Here is a 25,586-nt window from a genome sequence, read left to right as displayed (position 1 = left end):
AGAGGTGAAACAGCACATCTCTTAATGGACCGATAAGAAATGAGTAGCTTAAGTTTCCTCTGGGAGGGGAAGCAGGCGATCAAATTATAGGGTGAGGAGAAACATTTTTTACTATGTGTCTTTGTACTGTGTGCATTTTTTACTAAGTGAGTGTTATACCTATTCACATTAGTTAATTAACTAAACTTTTTTAGCTTAGGGGGGAAACAATCACTGCTTTAGAAGGAATGAGACATTAGTAAGCATGATATATGAATGAGTTAGATGGGAAGGAAGCAGGGCAGTGAAATAGAGTGTGGGGCTGTCAGCGGCCAAGGGCAGGCAGAGCACCAAGGAAGGGAAAGGGACAGGAGAAAGGACAGTCTTGGCCAGAAAGTCCTCCCTCCACTCCTTCCCTGAGGTGATGCCAGGTAAAAGGAAACTCAAACCAGAGAGCTCAACTTATCCATATTCAGATTTATTCTGAATTAACCATCTATCAAGAGTGCACGTCAAAAGAGTAGAAAAAAATTAAGGAGGCCATCAAAAACAGTTCCCTGGCGAGTGGGAGAGGCATGACATTAGGAGCCCTGTTTAGGGAAGGAAATGTCGTCCAGGTCATGGATGCCATGTTTGTCGATGATCCGAACACTGAAGGTCGGCAGGTTCAGGATGAAGCGCTTCTGGAGCTGCAGGGGGACATGAAGGAAACCAGTCAGTGGATATCCACTGAGCTCTCCCTGCAGGCCGGGCTCTGGCTGAGACACTGGCGCACCCGCAGAGGAAAAGCCCTGCTTCTGTGGAGCTTCCATTCCACTGGGGGCCGCTGGTGCTGGGACACCGAAGAAAGCCCAACTGCAGGCAAACGCTGACTGGAAGGTGGTGAGCAAGAGCTGGGGGACGCAGCTGCGTGTGCCTCTGGTCTGGCTGCCGATGGAAGACTGAGACAATCTGAATCTCTACTCCCCAGTCTCCCACCTACCAATCAGCCTGGGAAACAAAGACTCCTCTTGTTTAATGTCTCAAGGTGATAAGCCAACAAAGGAGTGACTGCCCTAGGAATAAGCTTTGGACCCAAGAGTTTTCTCCAGTCACCCGCCTGTATTATCGGGACCTGGTGTGTGTGTGTTTGTGCGTAGCTGGAGAGGTGGTGTCAGCACAACTCTTGGAACACACTCTGCTCTGTCTCCTCCAACCAAGCTGACCTGTCATCACAGTAACATCTCTACACTCTCCTAAGATCCTGCTTACAGCTGTTCCTAAGGAGCCGCAAGGTCTACGCGCATAGCAGCGGACAGCCCCACTAACCAACCTGGCTGGAGATCGCGCAGGGACACAGCTGGAGGACATCTGTGTTCCTGTGGCTACCCTCCCTGGACACCTCACTAATAGTCTCCAGAGAGAAGGCACAAAGCTCTCTGCCCGCTTCCTTAGGCGCATATCCCAGAAATGCCCACCTCCCTAGGTCGAAGCTCTCTCCCCCTCAGTGTTTCCCACCCCCTGCACTGCTGAGGCCTGGGCGGCAGCAGCCGATTCACCTTCAGAGTCCTCTCTGGCTGATGACTCCTATTATCCAGAAACGAGATTCAAGATCAAGAAAAGGTGATAATAAGGAAATGTGGGTTTCTAACATGATCATCTTTGGATCTGTAAGGAATAAAGTCTCAAAGCACCGAATATTCCAGTGGCCTCTTCCTGGCAGCACCTTGCAACACTTGGGGCTGCCAGACTAACGTGGACTCTCAGCTGAACGGTTGAAAAAAGTACGTGCGTTTATTCTGTGTTGGAAAGGGGGTTTACAAACAAGAGGAAGAAGGGGGCACTGTGGACCGAAAAGGATAGGCTTGTGTTATGAGATCCATACCCTGCCCCACTCTCATCCCCCCACTCTCTCACTAGACTACAAATTCAAGTTAATCCTTAGGCCACAGGGACAGTAAAAGAGTGAAAAAGCCCAAGGGACTGCTTTCTCTTCCTGCTGACCCTCCATTCATCCCCCAAAGGCTCTGACCCTTGGGAGCAGCACTAGACTGGGCGGCAGATTCAAGTTCCTGGCCTCACAATCTAAAGGCTACTCTCCCCTTCTGCCCAAAGCTTCCTAGTTGCTGTCTACAGCCTCCTGCGTTCTCAGGGGAGGCCTTGTCTCCAGGGCTCAGGGCCCGTGCCCGTGCCCTGCTAAAGGGAGCAGACAGTATGGCAACTCCGGGTGGCACAAGAAGAAAGCAGGCACAAAGTACAGGGAGCACTTCTTAAAGCACGGCCCAGTCGCAGCCTGCAGCAAAATCACCGGGGCTGCTAGTTAAACTGTTCCCAGGCTCTGACACCAGGACAAAGTGAATCAGTAGGGGGCGCAGCCAGGGCAAAACTTCGATTTTTAAAAACCAGTTCCTCGGATGATTCTTATACATGCTAAAATTTGAGAAGCACCGGTCTGGATGAACCAAAAAGAAAAGTAATTAACTGTAAAACTGACATCAATGAGGAGGTGACCCATAAGAGGAAAAACTAAGCTTATTACCCACCAAACTACCTCTGGCAGCAACTTCACATCTAGTTAATGGGTATTCATTGCACCTTCTGGCAAGGGTCAGAAAAAATGTAACGAGGAACAAGAACAATATTGGCAAAGAGACAAAACATTCTTTTCAGTTCTTTCGGAATCCCCAGGGAGCTACTCACCTCCTCCAGACACTTCTTGAGAAGCTCCACGGCCATCTCACGTGAGATTGCTGGAAGAGAACACAGGGGCCAAGTGCTCAAGGGGCTGCCATTAAATCCAACTCTCCACCGCAACTTTCGATTAAGTTTCAAACTCCTTCAGGTCAACATGTCACACAAACGGAAAAGGCCTCCCCCGCGCACCCCCCAAAACCCTAGCCTTCTAGCTTGCAACAAACTTTTTCCATATGCAGTTGAAGGTGCCCCAGACCCAATGCTCTGGCAGCCACAAGCCATTGCAAATTGATTTGCTACAGAGAAGGGTAAGCATGACGGAATTCTGCCTCCCATGGCCGGGGAACTGCCTCTAGAGAAGTCCAGTGGCCTGCCTCTTTTTTTATAGCCCATCCCCCCACCTTACCCCCAAACCCCCCTTTAGACCAGGGCTTAAACCAGTTCCATCTGCCCTAGCCAGCTGCAAATCAGGGAAAAGGAAGACAGGGCCAGAGTTTTAGCCTCCCTTTCCCAGCTGGGTCTCAGTTCAACAATGGAAAGAGAATTCATAGGATGGGGCCGAGACTCATAAAATAGGAGCCAAAGGAACTTGTTCATGGGCATGTCAAACTGGGATGACATATTACGCAGCTAGGCTGCAGGGGTGGCTGGTGGTTATTTTGGTGGGCAAATCAGCTGTATTACTGACAGATGCCAAATCCAGAAACAGTCACTAGGAGGCCAAGCTAGTTCTTTTCAGGATGTGGCCTGGAGCTCTGGCAAGGCTGAGGGTGAGTGAGAGGGCAGCACCAAAAAAGGAATGAATAAGCCAGATTTTTGCTCTACTGACAGGGAAGAAAAGAATGTAAGGAGAGAGGTGGTTATCTGTGCTGCATCTATAGCCTGTTAAAGCTAAGACCCCCAGTGCCTACTGCGCACAGTGGCTAATGTCAAAGTTGGAATCGGGGTCAGGAGATGGAACTCAGCACAAAAGCATCCCTGTGTCAAAGGCTTTGCCAAGCTGACAGTTTATTGACAAATAGAGAGCCAGCTTTATCTTGCAGGAGGGGGTGGCCATTAGGTGACAAAAACCAAGGGAAGGGCCCAGACTAGTGGCCTTCAAAAGCTCTGACATTTAAGCAAAGAAATCCTCAGTTGCCATGCTGGGGACTGTTCATCCTCACACACTCAAAACAAGCACAAACCACTTGGTTTATCTGCTCCTTCTCTACAGCTTTGATACTAATAAGCATCTATGCAGGGCAAAATAAGTGACAAAAATGAACTTTCGTAGCTGAAGAGTTAGTTTTATTCACTACTCAAACTCCCTTTTAAAATAAATCAAACCCCAGCTCGGGACACATGCAATATCTCATTTTGTCTGGTCAAAGAGGGACTTTTGTCAGCTTTACAATAGCCGCACTGACCCACAGGAGAAAGCAGCTTCCAGGGGCACCTGAATGTGCTTCTTAGGACCCCTCCTCTATTCAAGCCCTGGCCACCCAACTCCAAGGGGTAGTACACACAACCGGAAGGCAGCTGAGGACGGAGCTCTGCTACTTTTCCCTACCTAGGTTGCTGGAACTTACTTGGTTTATAGTACCGGTCCAGGATACTGAGAGTCAGGAAGGCACCGTAGCCATGGGCTGCGAAAGGGGCCTTGGCCAAGGCTGCCAGGTAGTCCATGTAGTACAGTGCTGGCCCCTCATGCTCATCGTAGCCAGCCAGGAGGAGGTTGACATGATACGGGGTCTGCAACAGAAAGTCACAGCAAAGGGGTCGTCACAACAGCACCACCACCACTGCTTCCCGTGAAAAATGGCAACATTCCACCTCTGGGTGAATAAAATAATAGCAGCAACTAAGTAAATCATCATGAAAGTTAAAATTTAGAGAAACTTAAAGGACGCAGATTATGGTAAGAGTTTAGGGAAGTCAGCTTGTTTTCTTTGACTAGAAGAACACTGGGAGAATTCTAAGGAACTTTAAGGTGTATGAAAAAGCTGCTTTCTTCTCTTAAAGCCCATGGACCAGAACCTATTACAAAAGCATTTTAAAGGCAAACCATGGGTGTTCTTGTGTCTCTCCTAATTGCTGAAATCAACAAACACGATTTTGAGCGTCAAGCCACAGACTAAAGAAAGCAGAGGCACCAACCACATCATTCTAAATAAACAGGTGCAGGCTGAGCACCTGAACCAAAATCTTAGGTGGTTAGCTGTATTTCTCATTATTAAAGAAGCAATTCTTAGGCCCTGGCTGGCGTAGCTCAGTGGATTGAGCACGGGCCTGCGAACCACATGATCGCGGTTTGATTCCCAGTCAGGGCACATGTCTGGGTTGCAGGACAGTTCCCAGCAGGGGACTCATGAGAGGCAACCATACATTGGTACTTCTCTCCTTCCCTTCCTCTCTAAAAATAAATAAATAAAATATTTACAAAAAAAAGAAGCAATTCTCAAATACTTAAGTCAAATCACTAAACTTGTACTGCAGACAATAGTAATGGAAGTCCATAACATTAAAAAGGAAAAACATAGGAGAACTGTGGATTCAGGTGAAATGCTAACGTTTTTCTAATATAACATGGTTCCCCTAAGATAACCAAGAAGTAATTTTACCAGTAAGACAAATAAAGAGTAATTACAACTTGGATTTATAGGTGTCCTCCCTTTGTTTTACCTGCAAGTCTAAGAATGCAAGTCCCTACAGAGAACCCTGACCAAGTCTGCCTTGTTCTTCACATCCAAATAGATTATTTTTTTCTACACCAGGTGGACCATTTTCCACGTTAAATTCAGTCTGTCTGTGTCCCCAGGAATCAGCAGCAAGACTCCCATGTCATATGGCTTCCTCTTCCTCTGCAAACTGCATTTGCCTCAGTGAGCAGGTTGTAAGCAGCCTCTGTACTCACCCCTAAAACACCTTTATGCCCCCTATTATAAAGCATGAGGTAGTAAGAACTAATGGTCATAAAAGTGACATCTTACATTCTTAGAACACTGGTTAACATGGGCACTTGGCAGCCTGAAGAAACTTACATTAGAAGAACACATGAAAATATAGTATATACTTACTTGAAATTCAAAGCCAGCTGTGCTAAGTAACATCTGCCCATGATTACACAGTAGCTCTAACCTGCAAGCAAGTTTCTGCCTTGGGGATCGGATGGCTGACAGTCTCCGAGGAATAGGAACTGACCAGCAGTAGTCAGGTCTTCTGAGAAAACAAGTACCTGCCCATCACATTCCCCAGTGGGTAGAGTGCTACATTCTGCCAGGCTCTGGGACTCTCTGCTGCCTTCTGTGACTATGTTCTTAGTACGTCTGACCTTAGGCAAGACACTTAACCCCTATGAGCTTCTGTTTCCTTATGTGTAAAACTGGGTTAACTAATCCTTCCCCTTTCTATCTTCTAGGGAGTGTGGTGAGAAAAAATAATAGAGGTGAGGCATTCCGAACTCTGGAAGAAAAGATGCTACCTAAATTCCTAGTATATCAGCTATACTCCAGTCTCCTTTTGATAGCATTTTTTGACGCGTGAAAACAGTACTGTAAAATGAGGCAAACATAAAATACCTCGGTGTTCTTACAGTTAAAATTATAATAACAAAAGGGGTGTGAGAGGGGCCGGAGGGGGGAATGGCGATTCTAATGAGTTTCCCTCCCCAAGAGATTCAATACTACAGGCTCTTACTTATCACAAAATAATTCATCTTTTTGCTAAGAAAATAACTCTACTCTTCTTCCTTCATTGACCAAAACCCCCACTGTATGGGTAACCGAAACAATGTTATCAAGTTGCAATGGTGCATTAAGGATCCATCTGGATGTTCAAAGAGGCCTAACCAGGAAACCCAGATATGTTCCGTCTCCAATGAAGATCTTGCCCATACTGTAAGATTAAACCGTATTTAAAACAATTAATGTGATTTTAAAAGTCACCACCAAAAGACTGTACATGACACTATGTCAACAGAATTCCAAAAGCAAACTGTATTGCTTAATTGCTCTATATGATATCATTTATTTATGCTCAAGCATCCAACAACACACACACTTGTCAAAGTCAGCAGTCAGAAGCTACAGCACGCGGCATACAAGACAACTCACAAATGATTGTGTGACTTTGAATTACCAACTTTTGCATGTGTGAGATGCTTAAGCATAAATAAATGGTGTTATCTAGACTAATTAAATCAATACATCTGTGTAACAACTTGCAGTTTCTGAAATTCTTCTGACAATGCTCCATCAAAAGCTCTCTGGTTCACACTGGTTTTTTAAAATTTCAAGTAAAGTTTGTGTACTGTTGTGTATTGTCACTCCTCTAGGAATCATGGCGTTGAAAGTGACTAAACCAGTTATGGGGTTCTTGACTGTGACATTCCTTCACATTCATGGTTCATTACTATTTTCTTGGAATGAGACAAATTCCAAGCCATTCAATTTTGTGCTAGTCTTACAGGACACACACGCGTAACTGCTTGTGGTGTGTTTAGGGAAATACTTAGACCATGCAAGATCCAACCAACCTATTCAAATACGTATACCAATCATAAGCTCCATGAAGTCGAGACTGTATCTGGCTTGCTCAATATGTATGTGCTCAATAAATATTTGCTGAATAATAATCATACCAGAATGCATTACATATGGTTTAATGTAGATATGTGGCTAATGCCTAATATCACAAGAGGAAAGATTAAGAAATCCACTAAACAAATGTCAGAAAGTGACAGGTTCTACTTCTGAGAACTGGTTCAAGTTTAAATCAACTGCCAACCCCTCTGTGAATGCACATATGTTGTTGCTTTCTGCTAGACTCCTGGGTCCTTCTCTTTCTACCTCCCTTTAGACACGGGCTGCTAAGTAAAGAAAAATTCAGCTACAGGTCAGGCATTTAGAATTAAACAAGAGCATAAGTAAGTATCTTAGAAGACATAGCTAGGCTACACTGCAGAGTTAGACTTGAGTTTGAAATTTGACTCTATTGCCAGATGTGTGGCTTTAGAAAAGTTAGTCACTTACCCTCTCTCATTTCCAGTGTTTTCATGGAAAACTACCTACTACAAAAGGGCTGTGGTGAAGATTCAAAGAGATAATGCTTATAAATGATAAGCACAGTGCCTGAAACAGTAAAGGTTCAAAAATGCTAAAATTACTACTAGAGAAACACACTCATCTATGAAGTTCACAGTGTCCATGTACTCAGGAGAAGCCCATCTACCCTTGGCACTGAAATACGAGGTAAATCCCTCATACATCTTCATAAAGGGACATGGAGAGATGTTTATAAAACATGCCTAGACCCTGTCATAGTCATTCTATCCTTCATCTCTCTTATACTGGACAGAAATCTCTCCTGAGATAGGAACAGTAACCTACCTGGAGGAGACACCAGAGGGTCAGAGATGGTGGTGGAAGGAGGGCAAAGACAGGTGAACCAGGCTTAAAAGGAACAGACCAAAATGATATACATCCTGGATTATTTATATATGTCCCACTCTGGAGACCTGTGACCCTCAATCTTCACACATATGCCCCAAAAGATAAAGGCAATAATATTCATGAGGCCGCTACTTTTATAATGAAAAAATAGAAGCAATCTAAATGTCCATTGAGAAGATGGAGGCATAGGTAAAGACATTTCGCCTCCTTACCAAACTACAGAGAACATTGCAATTAGACCACAAAACAAATATCACCCAGAAGTGCCAGAAAATCGAGCTGTGTGGAAGTCCAACAACCAAGGATATAGAGAAGCTACATTCACCCAAGACAGGTCTGCTCTTCTACACAGGCCATGCTACTAAGACAGGAAGGCAAAGCTGCTCTACCTAATACACAGAAACAAACACAGGGAGGTTGCCAAATTGAGAAGACAAAGAAATATGCCCAAATGAAAGAACAAAACAAAACTTCAGAAGAATTAAATGAAACAGAAATAACCAACCTATCAGATGCAGAGTTCAAAACACTGGTGATCAGGATGCTCAAAGAACTCAAGAGTATAGCAACAGCAAAACAAAGACCCAGGCAGAACTAAAGGTTGTATTAAGCAGGGGGTAAAAATCTACAGGGAACCAAAGGTGGAGGGGATGAAACTGAGCATCAAATCAATGATTTGGAACATAAGGAAGAAAAAATCATTCAATCAGAACAGCAAGAAGAAAAAAGAATTCTAAAAAATGAGGATAGAATAGTAAGCCCCTGGGACATCTCCAAATGTACCAACATCCAAATTATAGGGGTGCCAGAAGGAGAAGAAAAGAGCAAGAAATTGAAAATTTATTTGGAAAAAGTAATGAAAGAAAACTTCTCTAATTTGGTGAAGGAAAAAGACATACAAGTCCAGGAAGCAGAGAGTCCCAAACAAGTTGGACTCAAAGAGGACCACACTAAGACACATCATAATTAAAATGCCAAAGGTTAAAGATAAAGAGAGAATCTTAAAAGCAGCAAGAGAAAGGCAGACAGTTACCTACAAAGGAGCTCCCATAAGACTTTCAGCTGATTTCTCAAAAGAAACCTTGCAGGCTAGAAGGGACTGGCAAGAAGTACTCAAAGTGATGAAAAGCAAGGACCTATAACCTAGATTACTCTATCCAGCAAAGCTATCATTTAGAATTGAAGGGCAGATGAAGTGCTTCCCACATAAAGTAAAACTGAAGGAGTTCATCATCACCTAGCCTTTATTACATGAAATGTTAACAGTATTTATTTAAGAAAAAGAAGATGACCTGGCTGGTGTAGCTCAGTGGATTGAGCACAGGCCTGTGAAGCAAAGGGTCGCCAGTTTGATTCCCAGTCAGGGCACATGCCCGGGTTGCAGTCCAGGTCCCCAGAAGGGGACACATGAGAGGCAACCACACATTGATGTTTCTCTCTCACTCTTTCTCCTTCCCTTCCCCTCTCTAAAAATAAGTAAAATATTTAAAAAGAAGATGATGCTCAAAACTATGAATATTAAAATGGCAACAAAATCACAACTATCAACAACTGAATCTAAAAAAAAAAAAAGGCAAAAAAGCAAAAGTAGCAAACCACCAGAATAGAAACAGAATCACAGCTATGGAGAGCACTTGGAGCGTTCTCGTTATCGGTTGGGAAGGAGGAAGGGGGAGAATGGGAGAAAAGGTGCAGGGATTAAGAAGCATGAATTGGTAGGTACAAAACTGACAGGGGGAGATTAAGAATAGTATGGGAAATGTGTAGCCAAAGAATTTATATGCAGGACCCATGGACATGAACTTTGTATAAGGGGTGGCGGGGGGGGGACTGCTGGAGGGAATGGGGTACTGGGCAGAGGGGGCTTAGGGGGCGTAGGGGGAAAAATTGGAACAACTGTAACAGTATAATCAATAAAAATATATATTTTTAAAAAGTGCCTAGCACACTGCCTGACACATACTAAAATGCAATAAACAACAGTTTCCTCCTCTTTCCTTCACAGATTTTTTTCAGCGACCCTAAGGTGTTTATTGTCAAAAACATTCACAAGCATTAACACTTAGGGCATATCTGCTTTTTAGTCAACCACTCTCACCTATTTTGAGACTGACACAGGCATGGAGACAGAGACAACAAGATTTTCTGGAAGTCTGAAAAAGCAAAACCAAAAACATCCTACATCCAGATTGGAGAGTAAATTTCCATTTACTAAGTACCTTCGTGCTGTTTCTGTCCTTCCTGCAGGTTGTCGTTACAGGTATGTCCATCCTGAGTGCTAAGCCTCACTTTCTGATTTTTCACTAGACTCCTTCTTCCCCATGATCAGTATTATGTGAGAACTGGCCAATGATTCAGAGGAAATGGGAACACTAATCAATCATGAATGAACTGTCAGAATCCCCCTTTACAAAGTAATCCTTATACTGTGATGATATAATTTAGTCTTTGCCTGTCTCCACTATTCTAACTGTTTAAATAGCAAATCCAAGTGACAAAGTTATGAGGTCCCCACGGGGAACACCTCTATCTTATATGTATCTTATATGTTTAAGCATCTTCCACATCAAAGGCCAGGGCTGAAGACTATACAAAACTGTGAACTAACCTAAACATCCAAATAACCAGTGAATGAACCCAAACACTCGGCTGAGACGCTCTCTGTCCAATGCAACAGTTTGCAGGGCAAACACCAACGTGCCTAAAGTTCTACGCAGCTAACACACCACGGAAAAATTTAAATGAATCATCCTGGGAATTTAAAATGAATTTTAGCTTCTAAAATGGTCCTGGCTGGTGCAGCTCAGTGGATTGAGCACAGGCTGCAAACCAAAGGGTCGCTGGTTTGATTCCCAGTCAGGGCACATGCCTGGGTTGCAGGCCAGGCCCCCCAGTGGGGGGCCATGTGAGAGGCAACCACACACTGATGTTTCTCTCCCTTTCTCCCTCCCTCCCTTCCTCCCTCTCTCTCTCTAAGAATAAATAAATAAATAAAAATAATTTTTTAAAAAAATAAAATAAGGCACCACCAAAATTTTGCCTCTCTTTTTTATTAGTGGGAAATAAAAATACCTAGACAAATACAGTACCTTTTCCTCCCTTAAAAAAGTATGCCATAAACTTATTTTTGAAGTGGCAAGCTTTAGGTCATTTTGAGATTTCCTCATCTATACAACAGGATAAAAACAGGGTACATCACATGGTTGCCAGAAGGAGAGATTGGGAGGACATGTGAAAAAGGTGAAGGGGTTAAGAAGTACCAACTGGTAGTTACAAACAGTCATGAGGTGTAAAGTACAGCATAGGAAATATAGTCAGTAATATTGTAATAACTACGTATGGTGCCAGGTGGTACTGGAAATATCAGAGACTGGGGAGGAACATTTTGTTAAGTATATGACTGTCTAACCACTATATGGTACACCTGAAACTAATACAAAATATTGTAATACTGAATGTTAACTAAAATTGAAAAATAAATTTGAAAAATTGAAAAATAAATTTAAAAAATCATATGCCAACAACTTGGACAACCTGGAAGAAATGGATCAATTCCTAGAAACATACAATCTTCCCAGACTAAATCATAAGAAAACAGAAAATTTGAACAGATAACTGCTATCAAAATTGATTCAGTAATCAGTGAAAAACAAACAAAAGTGTACATCATTATAGGGTGGTGGCAAAGTTTAAACAAATAAATGTAAAGTGTCTGATATAATGCCTGATACATACTAATAATACAGAATCAATGCTTCTCTCTCACACTAATATATTTCTCTCTCTCAAATCAATAAACATATTATGAAGATGTTCCACAGAGACCCAATAAAATTATCCACCTTTTTTGATTGCTAAAAGGGATATGATTTAAGCCAAAGAAATTATCCAATAAGAACATCTTTTTTTTTTTAATCTTCACCCAAGGTATGTTTATTGATTAGAGGGGCGGGGGGCGGAGAGAAATGAACACCAATGTAAGAAACATCAATCAGTCGCCCTCTTTGCAGCCCAGGATGCGCCCTGACTGGGGATGGAACCTGCAAGCTAGGTATGTGTCCCTACCAGGAATCTTAAATTTTCTTAAATTTAAGAAAAGAAAGTTAACATTTAAAATAAGTTCAGATTTACCATTACTTCTGAATGTAGACAATAGAGCAAATAGAATTAACTAGACTGAAAAGAAAAAGGGGAAGGAAATAATAATTTCTGATTCTTTTTAATCTGAAGTAAGCCCCCAGAATTTCATATTTCCCTTTCTGATGCCTCCTAATATATGCCATTTCCTATAATAACAGAAGTTTCACAGGCGCTGATATTCATTCATTCAGCAAATCTACAGCCTGCATTTTCCTTAGGGCTGAGAAAGCAGAGGTGAGAAGCTCAGCGTGTGGCTTCACTTGGGAAACTAGAGAAGGCAAACAGTCAGGCGCACTGCAGAGTGATGGGCGCTACAGTAGCCGTGCCGAGGGAGAGGTGTTGTGTGAACAGAGCCTACCCTGAGCCTTGCAGGACCAGCGGTCATGAGGGCAAAGATGAGACAAAAGGGAAAACTGAAAACTGCAGACCAAGGAGAGGGTACGTTAGATCAGGAACAGTGGTTTTCTAATGATGTTCAGGGCAGGAACAAATAGATCTCGGAGCCTCCTACTCCCAATTTTTTATCTGTTTTAACTGGTGGGGTGCTGGATACAAATTGGGTCTCTACTGACTGAATAACAAATATAAGTAATTACCTTTATATAGTTTATACTACATATATAAAATCCACAATCTAAAGTAGTTTAATTGCAGTAGAGGTTTTTAGGGGAATGGTAAGAGACTGAAACTAGAGAGGCAGTCCGCTTTATGAAAACTTGAGGAAAAAGCTTCATGCTAATAGCAATGGGACTCTCTGGAAGCTTGCTGGTTAAGAGGGGTTAACATGATCAGGTGGAATTGGGTCAGACCACTGGCTGCTCTTTGGTACAGCGTTTGGAGAAAGAAGCAGGGAGACTAGTGAAGAACTTCTGTGTCTGTTGAACAGGCAGGAGTGACTTGTGCTGAACCCAGGCTGCTAATGGGAAGCACTATGTTCTAACAGAAGGGCTCCTAAACAGTGCACTTCCCAGGATTTCCTTAGTGGTCTCTATGTAGTAGCTGTGGACATCCAAAGTATACACAGTAATATGTGGTCCTGTGAGGGTTTTTTTTCAGCACACTTATTAACTCAGGGAGATGCATCAGCTCTGATGTTCAACATTAATAGGTACTCAAGGCATGTTTAGGAAGTATAAGTTAATATATGCCTTGTGTACAAAGCATGGCTTCTGCTCTTGAATTGTTGAGAACTGACTGGAAGGTATACGGAATCTTACATTTTTCCTGGAAACTGCCAGCTCATGTAAAAAAAGATTTCAAGTAGCCTTGTTGCAGACATGGTGTTGTTGGTTTTACCATTGCACAATCAGCAATTTTATTTTGATATCATTTGGAGAAAGCAGTACTTTTGATTAGCAAGTAAAATTAATGTAGAAAACAAATACTGTGTTAACTAGTTGGTATAATAAGGCATCTGTGCCATGTTGCATTTCAACTCATTAAATTTCTAAACTTCTAATTACGGTAAGATTACAACTTTAATAGGAGAACTGTTCAAACTTGGGGTTAGTCATGACTTCAGAGTAGTAAAATTTACAGATACTTTGGAATTACTGAAGGGGAACTTTAAGTTCTAGTTTACTAAAAGTTGAGAGACACACAATTATTTGTTTGTTTACTTATCTCTTTTTGCTCCTAAAATTCAGATCCAGGTGATATTTATCAGGCGCCTACTACTCACTAGGCCGTCTTCCTGGAACCTTAATGCAGTGAGCGCTCTTCACCCCCCACAGCTTCCAGGCATGCGGTACCACCCCTTCCATTCAGACAGGCACTGGAAGTTCCCGGCCAAGTGACTGTATCTCAGGTAACACAAATATAAAATGTTAGAGGCACATCTGACCTCAGGTCGTCATTACATTTTTCACAAAAACACATGCCTATCTTAGGACTTAACGGCATTTAAAACTATAATTTACTCAAAGAATAATTTAAAGGGTGTTTTAACTTTAAAGTTTGAAATGTTGGAAGTAAATGCAGGAACATTCCTGAGCTGAAGTTAAAAAATCTCAACCATTCATTATAAGAATTTTTGCCAGCATGTTAAAGATATTTGAACATAAGTTCATCTTTATGAAAGGCAAATTTTTACATTATGATTTCTACATGCACCGGCATCAGATGGGTGCACCGAATACACTTGCAGAGAATGACCAAGAACACTCGCAAAGAAAGGGAAACCTTGGTGAGTCAGTCTCACTTTCAGAGTTGTGTTCCTTTTATTTTTTGTCTTGGGCTTCTGAGAATTAAAAGGCTTGCTTCATTTGAGGCACATTTGCTGCCTCTTTTTCTCAATGCAGTCTGAGAATTTATAAACACCAGCCAGCTTGGATTTCAGTGCTACAAAAGACAAATGCCCCTGAAGTAGGTGCAGTGGGGGAGAGAGAAGAGGCAGTCAGTTTAATTTGGCTTCCTTGTTGTGAAGCTCAGTGTGGTATTCCGATTTTGATCAGTTTAAACTCATACTTTTTCCAGTCACAGGATTAATAAGAAACTGCTTTCACCTTCCAAATCCATAGCTCTTTTTGCCCCTCTGAGTGGCAGTGGTAGGTGACAGGACTGGTCCCAGGTTGTGATTACGGAGGAGAGAGAGTCCAGTGTCTCCTCGGCTCCCCACAACCGCTCTCTAAAACTTCCAAGTTCACAGTCTTGGAGATTGGCCTCCCGGGTCCTCTGTCTTCTTCCACCGCTTCTCACTGCTGTTCCCCTCACATTCTCCCCTTCGTAAGGAACCACCTGCACTTTCCGTCACCTGCCGTGGTTCTCTTGTACTTCTGCCTGTGCCCATTCCACTGCCGTGCTGCTCATTCTCCTTTGAGTGTCCTTCCACCTCTCCACACGGCCACCTCTTAATTGACAATTATGACTCAGTTCAGCGTTCTTCACGGAAACTTTCTCTGTACTCCCACACACATACATCGCCTCGATCTCTTTGTGCTCTCATGGCAACCTGGGAACACCTCTGCCATAGTGTGCTGTTGCAGTTTTCTTCACCGCCTGCCACGTGTAAACAAAGGAGTGTGTGTATGTGTAAATAAAGCTCTCTAATTAGCTGGCTCTTCATTCATTCTCATGCTTTTGGCTGTACACTCTTCTTTTTCCAGCTGCCTCTGGACAGCTCAGCTTAAGCTTACTGGGTCCAAATTGAGTTTTTTCATTTGCTCTACCACCTTTCTCCTTACTGAGAGTCCTTTTAACAACCCTTTCCCTCCCATCCTCTGGTCTAGTAGTTATTAATTCCTGTCAGTTCTGCCTCCCAAATACATTTGACATTCCATACCTTCCCCTCTATCTCTACTGCTTCTGCAGTGCTCTAAGACATGGAAAAACCTTGCACTGGCAGGAGAGTAGGGTTAGTTTTCACTGGCTCCTCCACAGATTATATACTGAAGTCTGTTCTGTTCTATTCTATTCATTCCCCAACTGAGGACATGTTTATTGATTTTAGAGAGAGGGGAAGGAAGGGAGAAGGAGAGAAACATCGATCTGTTGCCTCTCACACACACCCTGACAAGGACTGACCGTGCAACCCAGGCATGTGCCTGACCAGGAATCCAACCCATGACCTTGCAGTTTATAGGACTATGCTCCAACCAGCTGAGCCACCCCAGCCAGGGCTGAAGTTCTTATTCTTTAGGAAGCTAATGACAGTATTTGTCCCAGTTCTTGTCATTCCACTTCCTCTCTGCTTGCTGCTGCAATCACCTAATTCACTAGGTATATCCCTGCCCCATACTCACCACTACCCAGACACCCCATGTGCCTTCACACATGCTCTTTCCTCAGTCTAGAATTCTTTGTAGCCCTGTCTGCCTTGTGAGCACCTTCCAGATTCAGGCTTCCATCTTTATCACCTGGCATGGTGCTCCTTACAGAGTAAATGCCACATACCATTTACTGAATCTGTAATATATTCACATTCCAAATGCAAAATGAACTTGACTGGGGCATCCATCCATTTCATAATTATCCTGTGTTGTCTCAGGGAACTCTCACAGGACATGGTTCAAGCCTTTCATAAACTGTGTACATTTATAGTTAAATCATCATTGATATTAGAAAAAGATGGGTGGATTTCCTTTAAAAAGACTGTGGGATCAGATACAAATAATTCTACATTGCTTAGCATTAGAGACAGGTAGGTCTTCCCAGCCCCACCTGCATCCATAGAACTGTAATCTTTTTCAGCTGGAAAAGGTACTTACTAGATCATGGGACAGTTGGAAGTTGCTGAAATCTTTGTGATTTTTTTTGTAAAAGTGAACATTACAAGTTATACCACCAAACCCACCTAAAGCAAATAGCTAGTAAATTCTGTTGGTTATTGGAAATAACCTCTTGATTCAGAGTTCTGAGCACCAGTGTAAGAAAAGAATAATTTCATTTATTAATGAAGTTGAAAATGTGTGTATTGGCAAAGCAGTTAAGGTGCTGGTATCTATTTATCATATGTATTTATTGAGTATCTACTGTATATCTTACATAGTTTCAGACCCTTCGGAGGAGTCATATGGTCTGGTGTTAAACCTGTGCTTATAAAACATTATTGGTCATATGAGGTATACATGAATGAGAGAACAATAGATGCTGGTATGCAAAATAGTTCATTTTGAAATATCTGAGTGTGAAACTGACATTTACATATTGAATCATATTTTCACACTAATTTCCACTTTGTGGAGGCAGCATGATTTCGTAGAAAAGCACACACGACTTGGACTCAGGAAGCCTGAATTCTGGTCCCAACTCTAACACTAATTAGCTGTGTCCTTGAGGGCAAGTCACTGTCTCCTCTTTGAGCTGAGTCCCCACATTTGAAAGAGATGTTGGATAACCTAGTTGAGCTTTTAGATCTCTTCTAACTCTGTAACTGAATTTTTGTAAAATACTCTCAGTGGCAAAGGTAGAATTTTATTTAGGCAGCTTTAACAATTGGTTGCACTAAAAGAAATAGCAGACACTGTTTCAGGTATTTAGAAGTCTGTATTAAAACATCCTCATTTCAAGACAAACCTCTCTGTCCTATTGATGGTCTGCATCTCCTTCCAAATTACTGGCCCTCCAGGAATGGAAGTATGCTTCACACACTGTTTAATGTTCCAAGGTGCAGCACATTGCAAAAGACTGTACTGTTCTCTAAGGCACCTAGCATAGCCATGTCTTCCTATTCAATTAGAGGTGGCAAAGGCTGGCCAGGCTCCAAAGGAAGACTGTCAATTCCTCTCTTTTCCTGTGTCCACGCTCGGCAGGATGCTTCCTCACGCCCACCTCTCTCTCCCCCTTGCCGTGACTTTGGCTTCCGCCAGATGTCACACTGCTGCTTGTCACCGCCCAGACTCTCGTCACTGATTTTGTTGTTTCGGTGTATTTGTCACAACTGTTTTCTTTAGCTGTAAAATTTATGGAATTTCACACTCTTAATTACTACAGTGTTTCCTTTTCATGAGAGAGGAAATGTACAAGGACTTGTACGCACAAGAGATGGAGGCAGGGAAACATTCCACCTAACTTAAGGAAAGTTTGCATGTTTGTTTCATGTACACCTTCCATTCCTGAATGTACAAGGGACTCGATCAGTTCTGCAGAACTCAGAGGTACATGGGAGGTCTATTTCAATCCCAGGGAGAAGTACATAAAAGATGTACTTGCCCTGGCCAGGTGGCCCAGTTGGTTGAAACATCATCCTGTACACCAAAAGGTTGTGGGTTTGATTCCCACAACCTTTTGGTTTGATAAATTTTTTTTTATTTTATTGAATATATGGGGGTGACATTGGTTAATAAAATCATACTGGTGTCAAGTATACAACTCAACGAACCATCATCTGCACACTGCATCGTGTACTCACCACCTCGAGTCAAGTCTCTTTCCGTCCCCATTTATCCCCCCTTTCCCCACTTCCACCTCCCCTCAACCCCTTTTCTCTCCAGCTATCATGTTGCCCATGTCTTATGTGTCATACATGTATATTTTTTGCTTAATCCCTTCACCTTCTTTCACCCAGCCTCCCCATCCCCCTCCCCTCTGACAGCTGTCAGTTTCTTCTACATATATATGCTGTTTCTATTTTGTTGGTTACTGTAAATGATTTTGTTGATTAGATTCCACATATAAGTGAAATCATATGGCAATTGTCTTTCTCTGGCTTATTTCACTTAGCAAAATAATTTCTAGGTCCATTCATTCATGCTGTTGCAAAAGGTAAGATTTTCTACTTCCGCCAGGATGGAGGCGTAGGTGGAAACACTGTGCCTTCTACCACAACCAAGTTTGAGTACAACAAAGGTTTAGTAAACAAAGACGCAGACAAACAGAAAACTGAACTATACGGAAGTTCGACAACAACGAACCATTCAAACGGAAGGGTAAGGGGGCGGAGCCAGTAGCGGAGCCAGCAGCGGAGCTGGGTTGGGCAGGAAGGATCCCCCGACCCAGGTGCCCAGGCAGCCAGGGTAGCATCACGGACCCAGTGAGGGTGCGGGGCAGGCTGAGCGCGGTCACACATTCTCGAGCACAGATAAACCAGCAAAGGAGTGACCAGTGAGACAGACCGCATGGCCCCAGCAGCAGGAGGAGGCAGACGGGACCGCCATTGATTTCCTTTGACCCCGCCCCCACATACAGCGTCCCAACCCAGCGACTGAGTTGCCCTGCTCTGGTGAACACCTAGCGCTCTGGTCCTCATACTGTAACAGGCGCATACAGACCAAAACATTATGGCTCCAGAAGAACTCAAAGCCCCAGAGCCAATAACTCTAAGCAATCGAGAAATAGCGAACCTCTCAGATGCACAGTTCAAAATACTGGTGATCAGGATGCTCACAGAATTGGTTGATTATAGTCACAAATTAGAGGAACACATGAAGGCTAAACTAACTGAAATGAAGCAAAATGCATAGGAAACCAATAGTGATGGAAAGGAAACTGGGACTCAGATCAAGGGAGTGGATCAGAAGGAAGAATGAAACATCCAACCAGAAAAGAGTAAAGAAACAAGAATTCAAAAAAATGAGGAGAGGCTTAGGAACCTCCAGGACATCTTTAAACGTTCCAACATCCGGATTATAGGGGTACCAGAAGGGGAAAAGAAACAGCCACGAGTGGAAAACGTATCTGAACAAATAATAAAGGAGAACTTCCCCAGTCTGGCAAAGGAAATAGACTTCCAGGAAATCCAGGAAGCTCAGAGAGTCCCAAACAAGTTGGACCCAAGAAGGAACACACCAAGGCACATCATAATTACATTAGCCAAGATTAAAATGAAGGAGAGAGTCCTAGAAGCAGCAAGAGATAAGGGGACAGTCACCTACAAAGGACTTCCCATCAGACTGTCAGCAGATTTCTCAAAAGAGACCTTATAGGCAAGAAGGGGCTGGAAAGAAGTATTCCAAGTCATGAAATCCAAAGACCTACAGCCAAGATTGCTTTATCCAGCAAAACTTTCATTTAGAATGGAAGGACAGATAAAGTGCTTCTCAGCTAAGGTCAAGTTCAAGGAGTTCATCATCACCAAGCCCTTATTATATGAAATGCTAAAGGGACTTATATAAGAAAAAGAAGATGGAAAATATGAACAGTGAAAGGACAGCAAACTCACAGTTATCAACAACCACACCTAAAACAAAAGCAAACCAAGATGACAGCTAGATCAGGAGTGGAACCACAGAAATGAAGAACACATGGAGGGTTAGCAACAGGGGAGTGGGAGGAGGAGAAGGGGGCAGAAGGTACAGAAAATAGCTTAGACAGTAAGTAGAAAATAGATAGGGGGGAGGGCAAGAATAGTAGGGGAAATATAGAATCTAATGAACTTGAGACACGTGGTCATAAACTAAAGGAGGGGAATGGTGGGGGAGGGGGTGTGCAGGGTGGAGGAGAATGAAGGGGGGGAATAGAACAACAAGTGTAATGGTATAATCAATAAAATATATTTTTTAAAAAATAAAAAATAATAAAAAGGTAAGATTTTCTTCATTTTTACAGCCAAGATTATTCCATGAACTTATTTCCTCCATTTTTAATTTATTCAAAAAGTATGTTGAGCTTTCCTACCATTTCATCCTTTTTATTTTCTTAAACTTTTTTTGTGAAATAACCACACACATATAAAAATGCATAAAATGCCCTGGCTGGTATAGCTCAGTGGATGGAGCGCGGGCCTGCGAACCAGACGATCACAGTTCGATTCCCAGTCAGGGCACATGCCTGGGTTGCAGGCCGGTTCCCTGCAGGCCAACTCCCAGCAGGGGACGCACAAAAGGCAACCATACATTGATGTTTCTCTCCTTCTCTCCTTCCCCTCTAAAGATAAATAAATAAAATATTTAAAAAAACGCATAAAATATACACGTACAGCTTAATGAACAAAGTGAATATGCCCGTAACTACTTCCCAGGTCAAGAAACAAAACAGTCAACTCCTTCCCCATCCAAAGACTTCACACCTCTATTTTACATAACTGTTTTTTTCAGGGGCGAGAATTATGAAAATCTCAGTTTTTAGGATCAGCCCCTAGATTCATATTCCTGCGTGATCCTGGGCTCCTGGGCAGGTAAAGAGGCACCAAGCTGTTGGGGCACATGTGTATCTGTATTTGCAAGTGTGCATGAGGGCATGCCCACACAGGACAGGAGCTGGTATAAAGCAATCTTAAAAGTTGGAGTAAACTGGCACTTCTAATGATAAACATTTTGAAAATACAACATGTGTTTACTAAGCAGACACAGTACTCTGCTGCTCTTGGCTTAAACCAATTCTTGGTAGGAAACCACGTAATTTTCAAGTCATAAGTTTTAAATTTAGACCAATAACCCATATTGCTCTACCTCCATTACGGGTAAGAAAGATGCTTGAAGTGAAAACCTGGCATTATGGGTTGCACAATCCCAGCCACCCAATAGCCTCATTCCATTCAACAAGAACAGAGGTTCTCTCTGCTCACAGCAGGCATCCAACAGGGTAGCACATATATGCTCTCTGAGTGAGAAAGCAACACCTTCTCACATACAACCCCCTGGAGAGAGCTGGGGAAGGGGAGGAGGGAGAACTTTACACCTGCAAACTCCTAACTCTATCAGCACTAGGGCTGGGAAAAACAGCACGTATTTTTTAAAAAGAAGGAAATAAAAGGTTTCCTAATAAAGCCAGTAACTTTCAGAGAAGAATCTTCTTAAGCCATTTTTTTCTTAGGAAACTAGGAAGTAAATGATTCAACATCTAAGTCTTTGTCTTCCTAGTGGACTCAGTCAAGCCCTAACGACAGTATAAGCAAACCGTTCAAAGGGCAGCTGTCAGGATTCTTATTCTTCTTGGTTAAAAACAAACAAACAAAAACAACCCCACAACACTGTAAGCACAAAATATAGTCAATTTAATTAAGGCACCTCCATTTCAAGGCACACCTGTCCCTGGGCCTTTGGATAATCAAAATGACCACTAAAAATAAAACAGGCTCTCCAATGGGGCAGACATGACCCACCCCCACTCCTAAGAGACTCCTGTAAGATGTGACCTGGGATGCACATGTGTTTTGCAATACCACTGAGTATCCATCTAAATGCAGCCATATGTTTTCAGTTTTTACTTTATGTCCTATCAGGGCCAGGAGACAAAAAAATTATCAGACATGTAACTTTTGGCCCATTGTGAAAATCCAGTCAGCTGTCTAGAGAGCTAACTGTGGTTTGGTGGGAAAGAAAACTGCTCTCCAGGACTAAAGAAACTGCTACTTATACTAAATTCCATGAGGTTATGATGAACATCTTGATTTTCTTTTTTCAATTTCCCCATCACCAAAAGTAAGCCAGCTCTGTCTGTCGAGATGCCCAGGCTGTGTGGCAGCAGTGTCAAGGGCTGCCATTTGCTCTGAGGCACTGCCATCTGCGACAGCACGACATTTCGTCTCCGGAAATTAAACACATCTGCCTTTGCCAGTGCCCTCCCACTGTGCCGCCCATCTGGAGCAGGTGAGCTGGAAGGCAAGCCTGGGCATGGGTGAGACAGGGACGAGCAGGGGAGATAGGGCCTCAAGGGAGATGGCACGTGGAGGAAGAAGGCAGTGCTGTGTCATGTCACATCCTGCTAACCACATTTGCCAAACAGCATGTGAAATTACCCTTGTTAGTGATATTTAATCACATGTAACAAACGGTTGGCCATGCTTAGGGGACAAGACCAGCAAAGTCAAGGTTTCACCCGGACCATCTGTTCATAAAGTCCCATGATCTTGCTAATACCGATATAAACAGATGATGTCTCTGTGCCAGCCACCAAAGGCAAGGAGATAGTAATCAGTGGTCAGAACAGAAGGTTCAAAGCAACAGGATTCTTCTAGGACAGGAGCACACTATACATGCCTATTAACTAAACCAAACACACTCAAATTCAGGCTGGAGTTCTGGACGAGTCATGGTCACTTCTGGAAATGACATACTTAAAATTCTTCCCTACATATTTTTCCTTTTCACTAAAAAAATAAACTCAGGTCCGATTATGGTCTTGACAGCAGATCTTTAAATCATACTGTTTGTGGAAAGGGGTAGAAAATTTTTTTAAAAAATTATCCAATCAAATTCTTTCTTTCTTCTACTAGCTTGCAGGACAGCTAGTGCTAACCTATAGCAGGGCTCTTTCGACTGTGCCACTGGTTTTCAACCTTTAGTGGGAAGGGGACAGTAAAACCACCTTTTCAAATAAAATCATAAACAGAATCCCAATATATAAAATAGATCAAAGTTGAGCTGATCTATACGAAGAAGAGCTAAAGTTTTGCCACATTGGCCTCCTTGACAAGTTTCCTGAGGCAACTTCATGGTATAAAGTTTGAAAACCACTATACCAGGTTGGATATATTTTCCCAACTTATTATTTCTGTTGCTTATTTGCTAAGCATTTCCAAGTATAACCCTATAAAAAGACAAATTATGGAAGACTCACAAAGCACTTCAGAAAAAGCATGATGAAAACACTCAAGCCAGTGAAGCCCTGGAGATCACATACCACGGAGGCCAGCATTCTGCTCCCACCAGCGATTTTCAACAGCGTGCCCCCAAGAAGCACACCGGTGTGCCGCCAGAATGTTCCCAACATGCAACGCCTGACTATTTAGGACTATTTAAAACATGCGATACCTTTTGTCTTAGTTGACAAATATAAAAATGACAATAGTCAATAAAACAGCTGTCTAGTATGAATCAAAATTATACCTATTTTTGTCAGATCAGCAAAAATATATTTGTTGGTGTGCCACAGAATTTTAGTAATTAGTTTATGTGTGCCACAAGATGAAAAAGGTTGAAAATTGCTGCTCTAAGTCTTGTCACAAATTCCACATTCCCCAGGGACATCAGATTTCACTGGTTCATATCTGTCTCCACATATGAAAAACAGAAATCCTGGCAGAGAGTAACAGAGAATCTGAGGGCATTCAGATGGGCTACACCAAGTGTGCCGCATAATTCCCATCAAGCAAGAAACAGCCGCCCCCCTCCCCCCACACCCCACCCACCCCCCACCCCGCTTATCACTCTCCCTCTTGTAGCCCGTGAATCAAATCACAAGGACAATTCAAACAAGCCTCGTGTGAACCGTACCTGTAAGTCACCACAAAATTCTCAAAATAATCTTGTTAAAAATTCAAATAGGAGTTTCTAAACAAGGGAGTCACTTATTAAATGCCTACTATTTTCCAAGGAGGTATCATTCACTCATTCCAAATACATTTTATTAAACCAACGGTTAATAGTTCTCATAATTTGCCATATTTGGTCACTCCTTCCTTCTTGACAGATGAAAAGAGTGATGCTCAGCAAACGTAATTATTCAAGGTCATACAAACAGTGCATATCAGAGAAGAGACTGGAACTCTGGTATATTTGCCTTTAAAACCTGTGCTCAAAAAATTCTCATAAGTATTCAAATCTGGGAGTCAAAAGCCTAATAAGCCCCTTTTCCCGTTCTTTGGAGTCTAACCAGGAACAGACCAACTTAAATGCACGCATGCACTTAAATAAAAACTAAACTAAAGGCTGTTGACGTCCACCCCCCAATCTGTGTCCTTCTTCTCTCTTCCTGCTGATCGCACGTCTTTAATTATTCCATGGAGAAGTAACACCCATTCATTAAGGGCACATTAATAAAATTCCCTTCCAGTATATTAATGCACAAAAACATTTTCAGTGGTATATGTGGACTAAATGGATGACATTTATTTGGCAAATTTCTTAAACACCTACAATGAGTACATATTTATACCTTATCTATGTAATACTATGTGGCGAGTTTGGCATTTTAATAGAAATTAACATTTCATGCTTCCCAAATAAATGCGAACTTACTTGTACATTAGTCCAGTAAGTAATATAATATAAAAGAAAGTATAAAAGAGTACGCTATTTGAAGTTAGGCTCTTAGGTCAGCGTTTCACAGGCTGTACGTGCATCTTTGGGAGACTTGGACACATAAGAGAAACACTTAACCTCTCTATTAACCAGCCTTGGTATCCTTGTAAGTAAAATGGGAGTAAGAGTCATTTTACGGTGTCGTAATAACCATTAAATAAGGTCGCATATACAACTATCTAGAATAGCACAAAGAGAATGACGATAAAAATGTTCTATTTATCTTCAATGTCCAGTATGGCAGCCATTGGCCACATGTGGCTAACTGAGCACCTGAAAAGTGGCTAACACAACTGAGAAAGCAAATTTTTTATAGAAACAAAATTTTACCTCTCATTCAAAGTCTAGGAGACCCTCGCCAAGGATCTAAATTTTAAATTTTATTTCATCACTTCAAATTTAAGTAACTTCATATGACTAGTGGCTACCATACTGGACTGTGTCGACCTAGAACAAGGCCTACCACGTAACAGATGATCGATGTTGGTTTATTTATATTTTTTGTATCAATATCAGTAATTTTTTATATCACCCTCTTTAGTAGTAGATCTGTTCAACTAAAATAGCACAACAAAGAATCTCCCATAGGGAACTAACTTACAGCTGTTAAATTGCTTCTTCACCCAAACAGCAATAGCAGCATAAAAACAAGTGACTTACTAATTAGTTGTATATGCTATATACTATCTAATAGCTTTGCATGATTACCTCACTCAATCTTTATATAATAATTCTATGAAGTAGGTGCTATTATTTTGGAAGCAGGAAAATTAAGCTGAGAATTGGTCCAAAGACACACAGCTAACAAGTGAATGAGGAAAGATTTAAACCCTGGCAATCTAATTCCAGAAAACTGTACAAACTACCATGCTGACTTGCCTTCATCTTAAAGAAGCAGTTTAGCCCTGGCTGGTGTAGCTCAGTGGATTGAGCGCAAGCCTGCGAACCACATGATCGTGGTTCGACT

At 42.2% G+C, this 25,586-nt stretch overlaps 1 protein-coding gene across 1 annotated transcript in view; it reads right to left on the bottom strand.

Annotated features, from left to right (window-relative positions):
* Nucleotides 1–436: 436 nt before the first annotated feature.
* The window catches only part of PSMB2 (proteasome 20S subunit beta 2), a 34,056-nt gene continuing 8,906 nt past the window's right edge, over nt 437–25,586 (bottom strand). The window contains exons 4-6 of the mRNA XM_037061449.1: nt 4,221–4,383; nt 2,659–2,708; nt 437–668 (exon numbers count right to left, since the gene is read on the bottom strand). Coding sequence (XP_036917344.1) covers nt 561–668; nt 2,659–2,708; nt 4,221–4,383 — 321 coding nt within the window. The 3' untranslated portion in view covers nt 437–560. The remainder of the gene's footprint in view (nt 669–2,658; nt 2,709–4,220; nt 4,384–25,586) is intronic.

The sequence above is a fragment of the Sturnira hondurensis genome, unplaced genomic scaffold, assembly GCF_014824575.4.
Source record: "Sturnira hondurensis isolate 20B ecotype Veracruz unplaced genomic scaffold, ASM1482457v3 Scaffold0013381, whole genome shotgun sequence".
Classification (NCBI taxonomy): Eukaryota; Metazoa; Chordata; class Mammalia; order Chiroptera; family Phyllostomidae; genus Sturnira; species Sturnira hondurensis.
The sequence above is the reverse complement of the archived record's forward strand: the minus strand, read 5'-3'. Positions and strand labels throughout refer to the sequence as shown.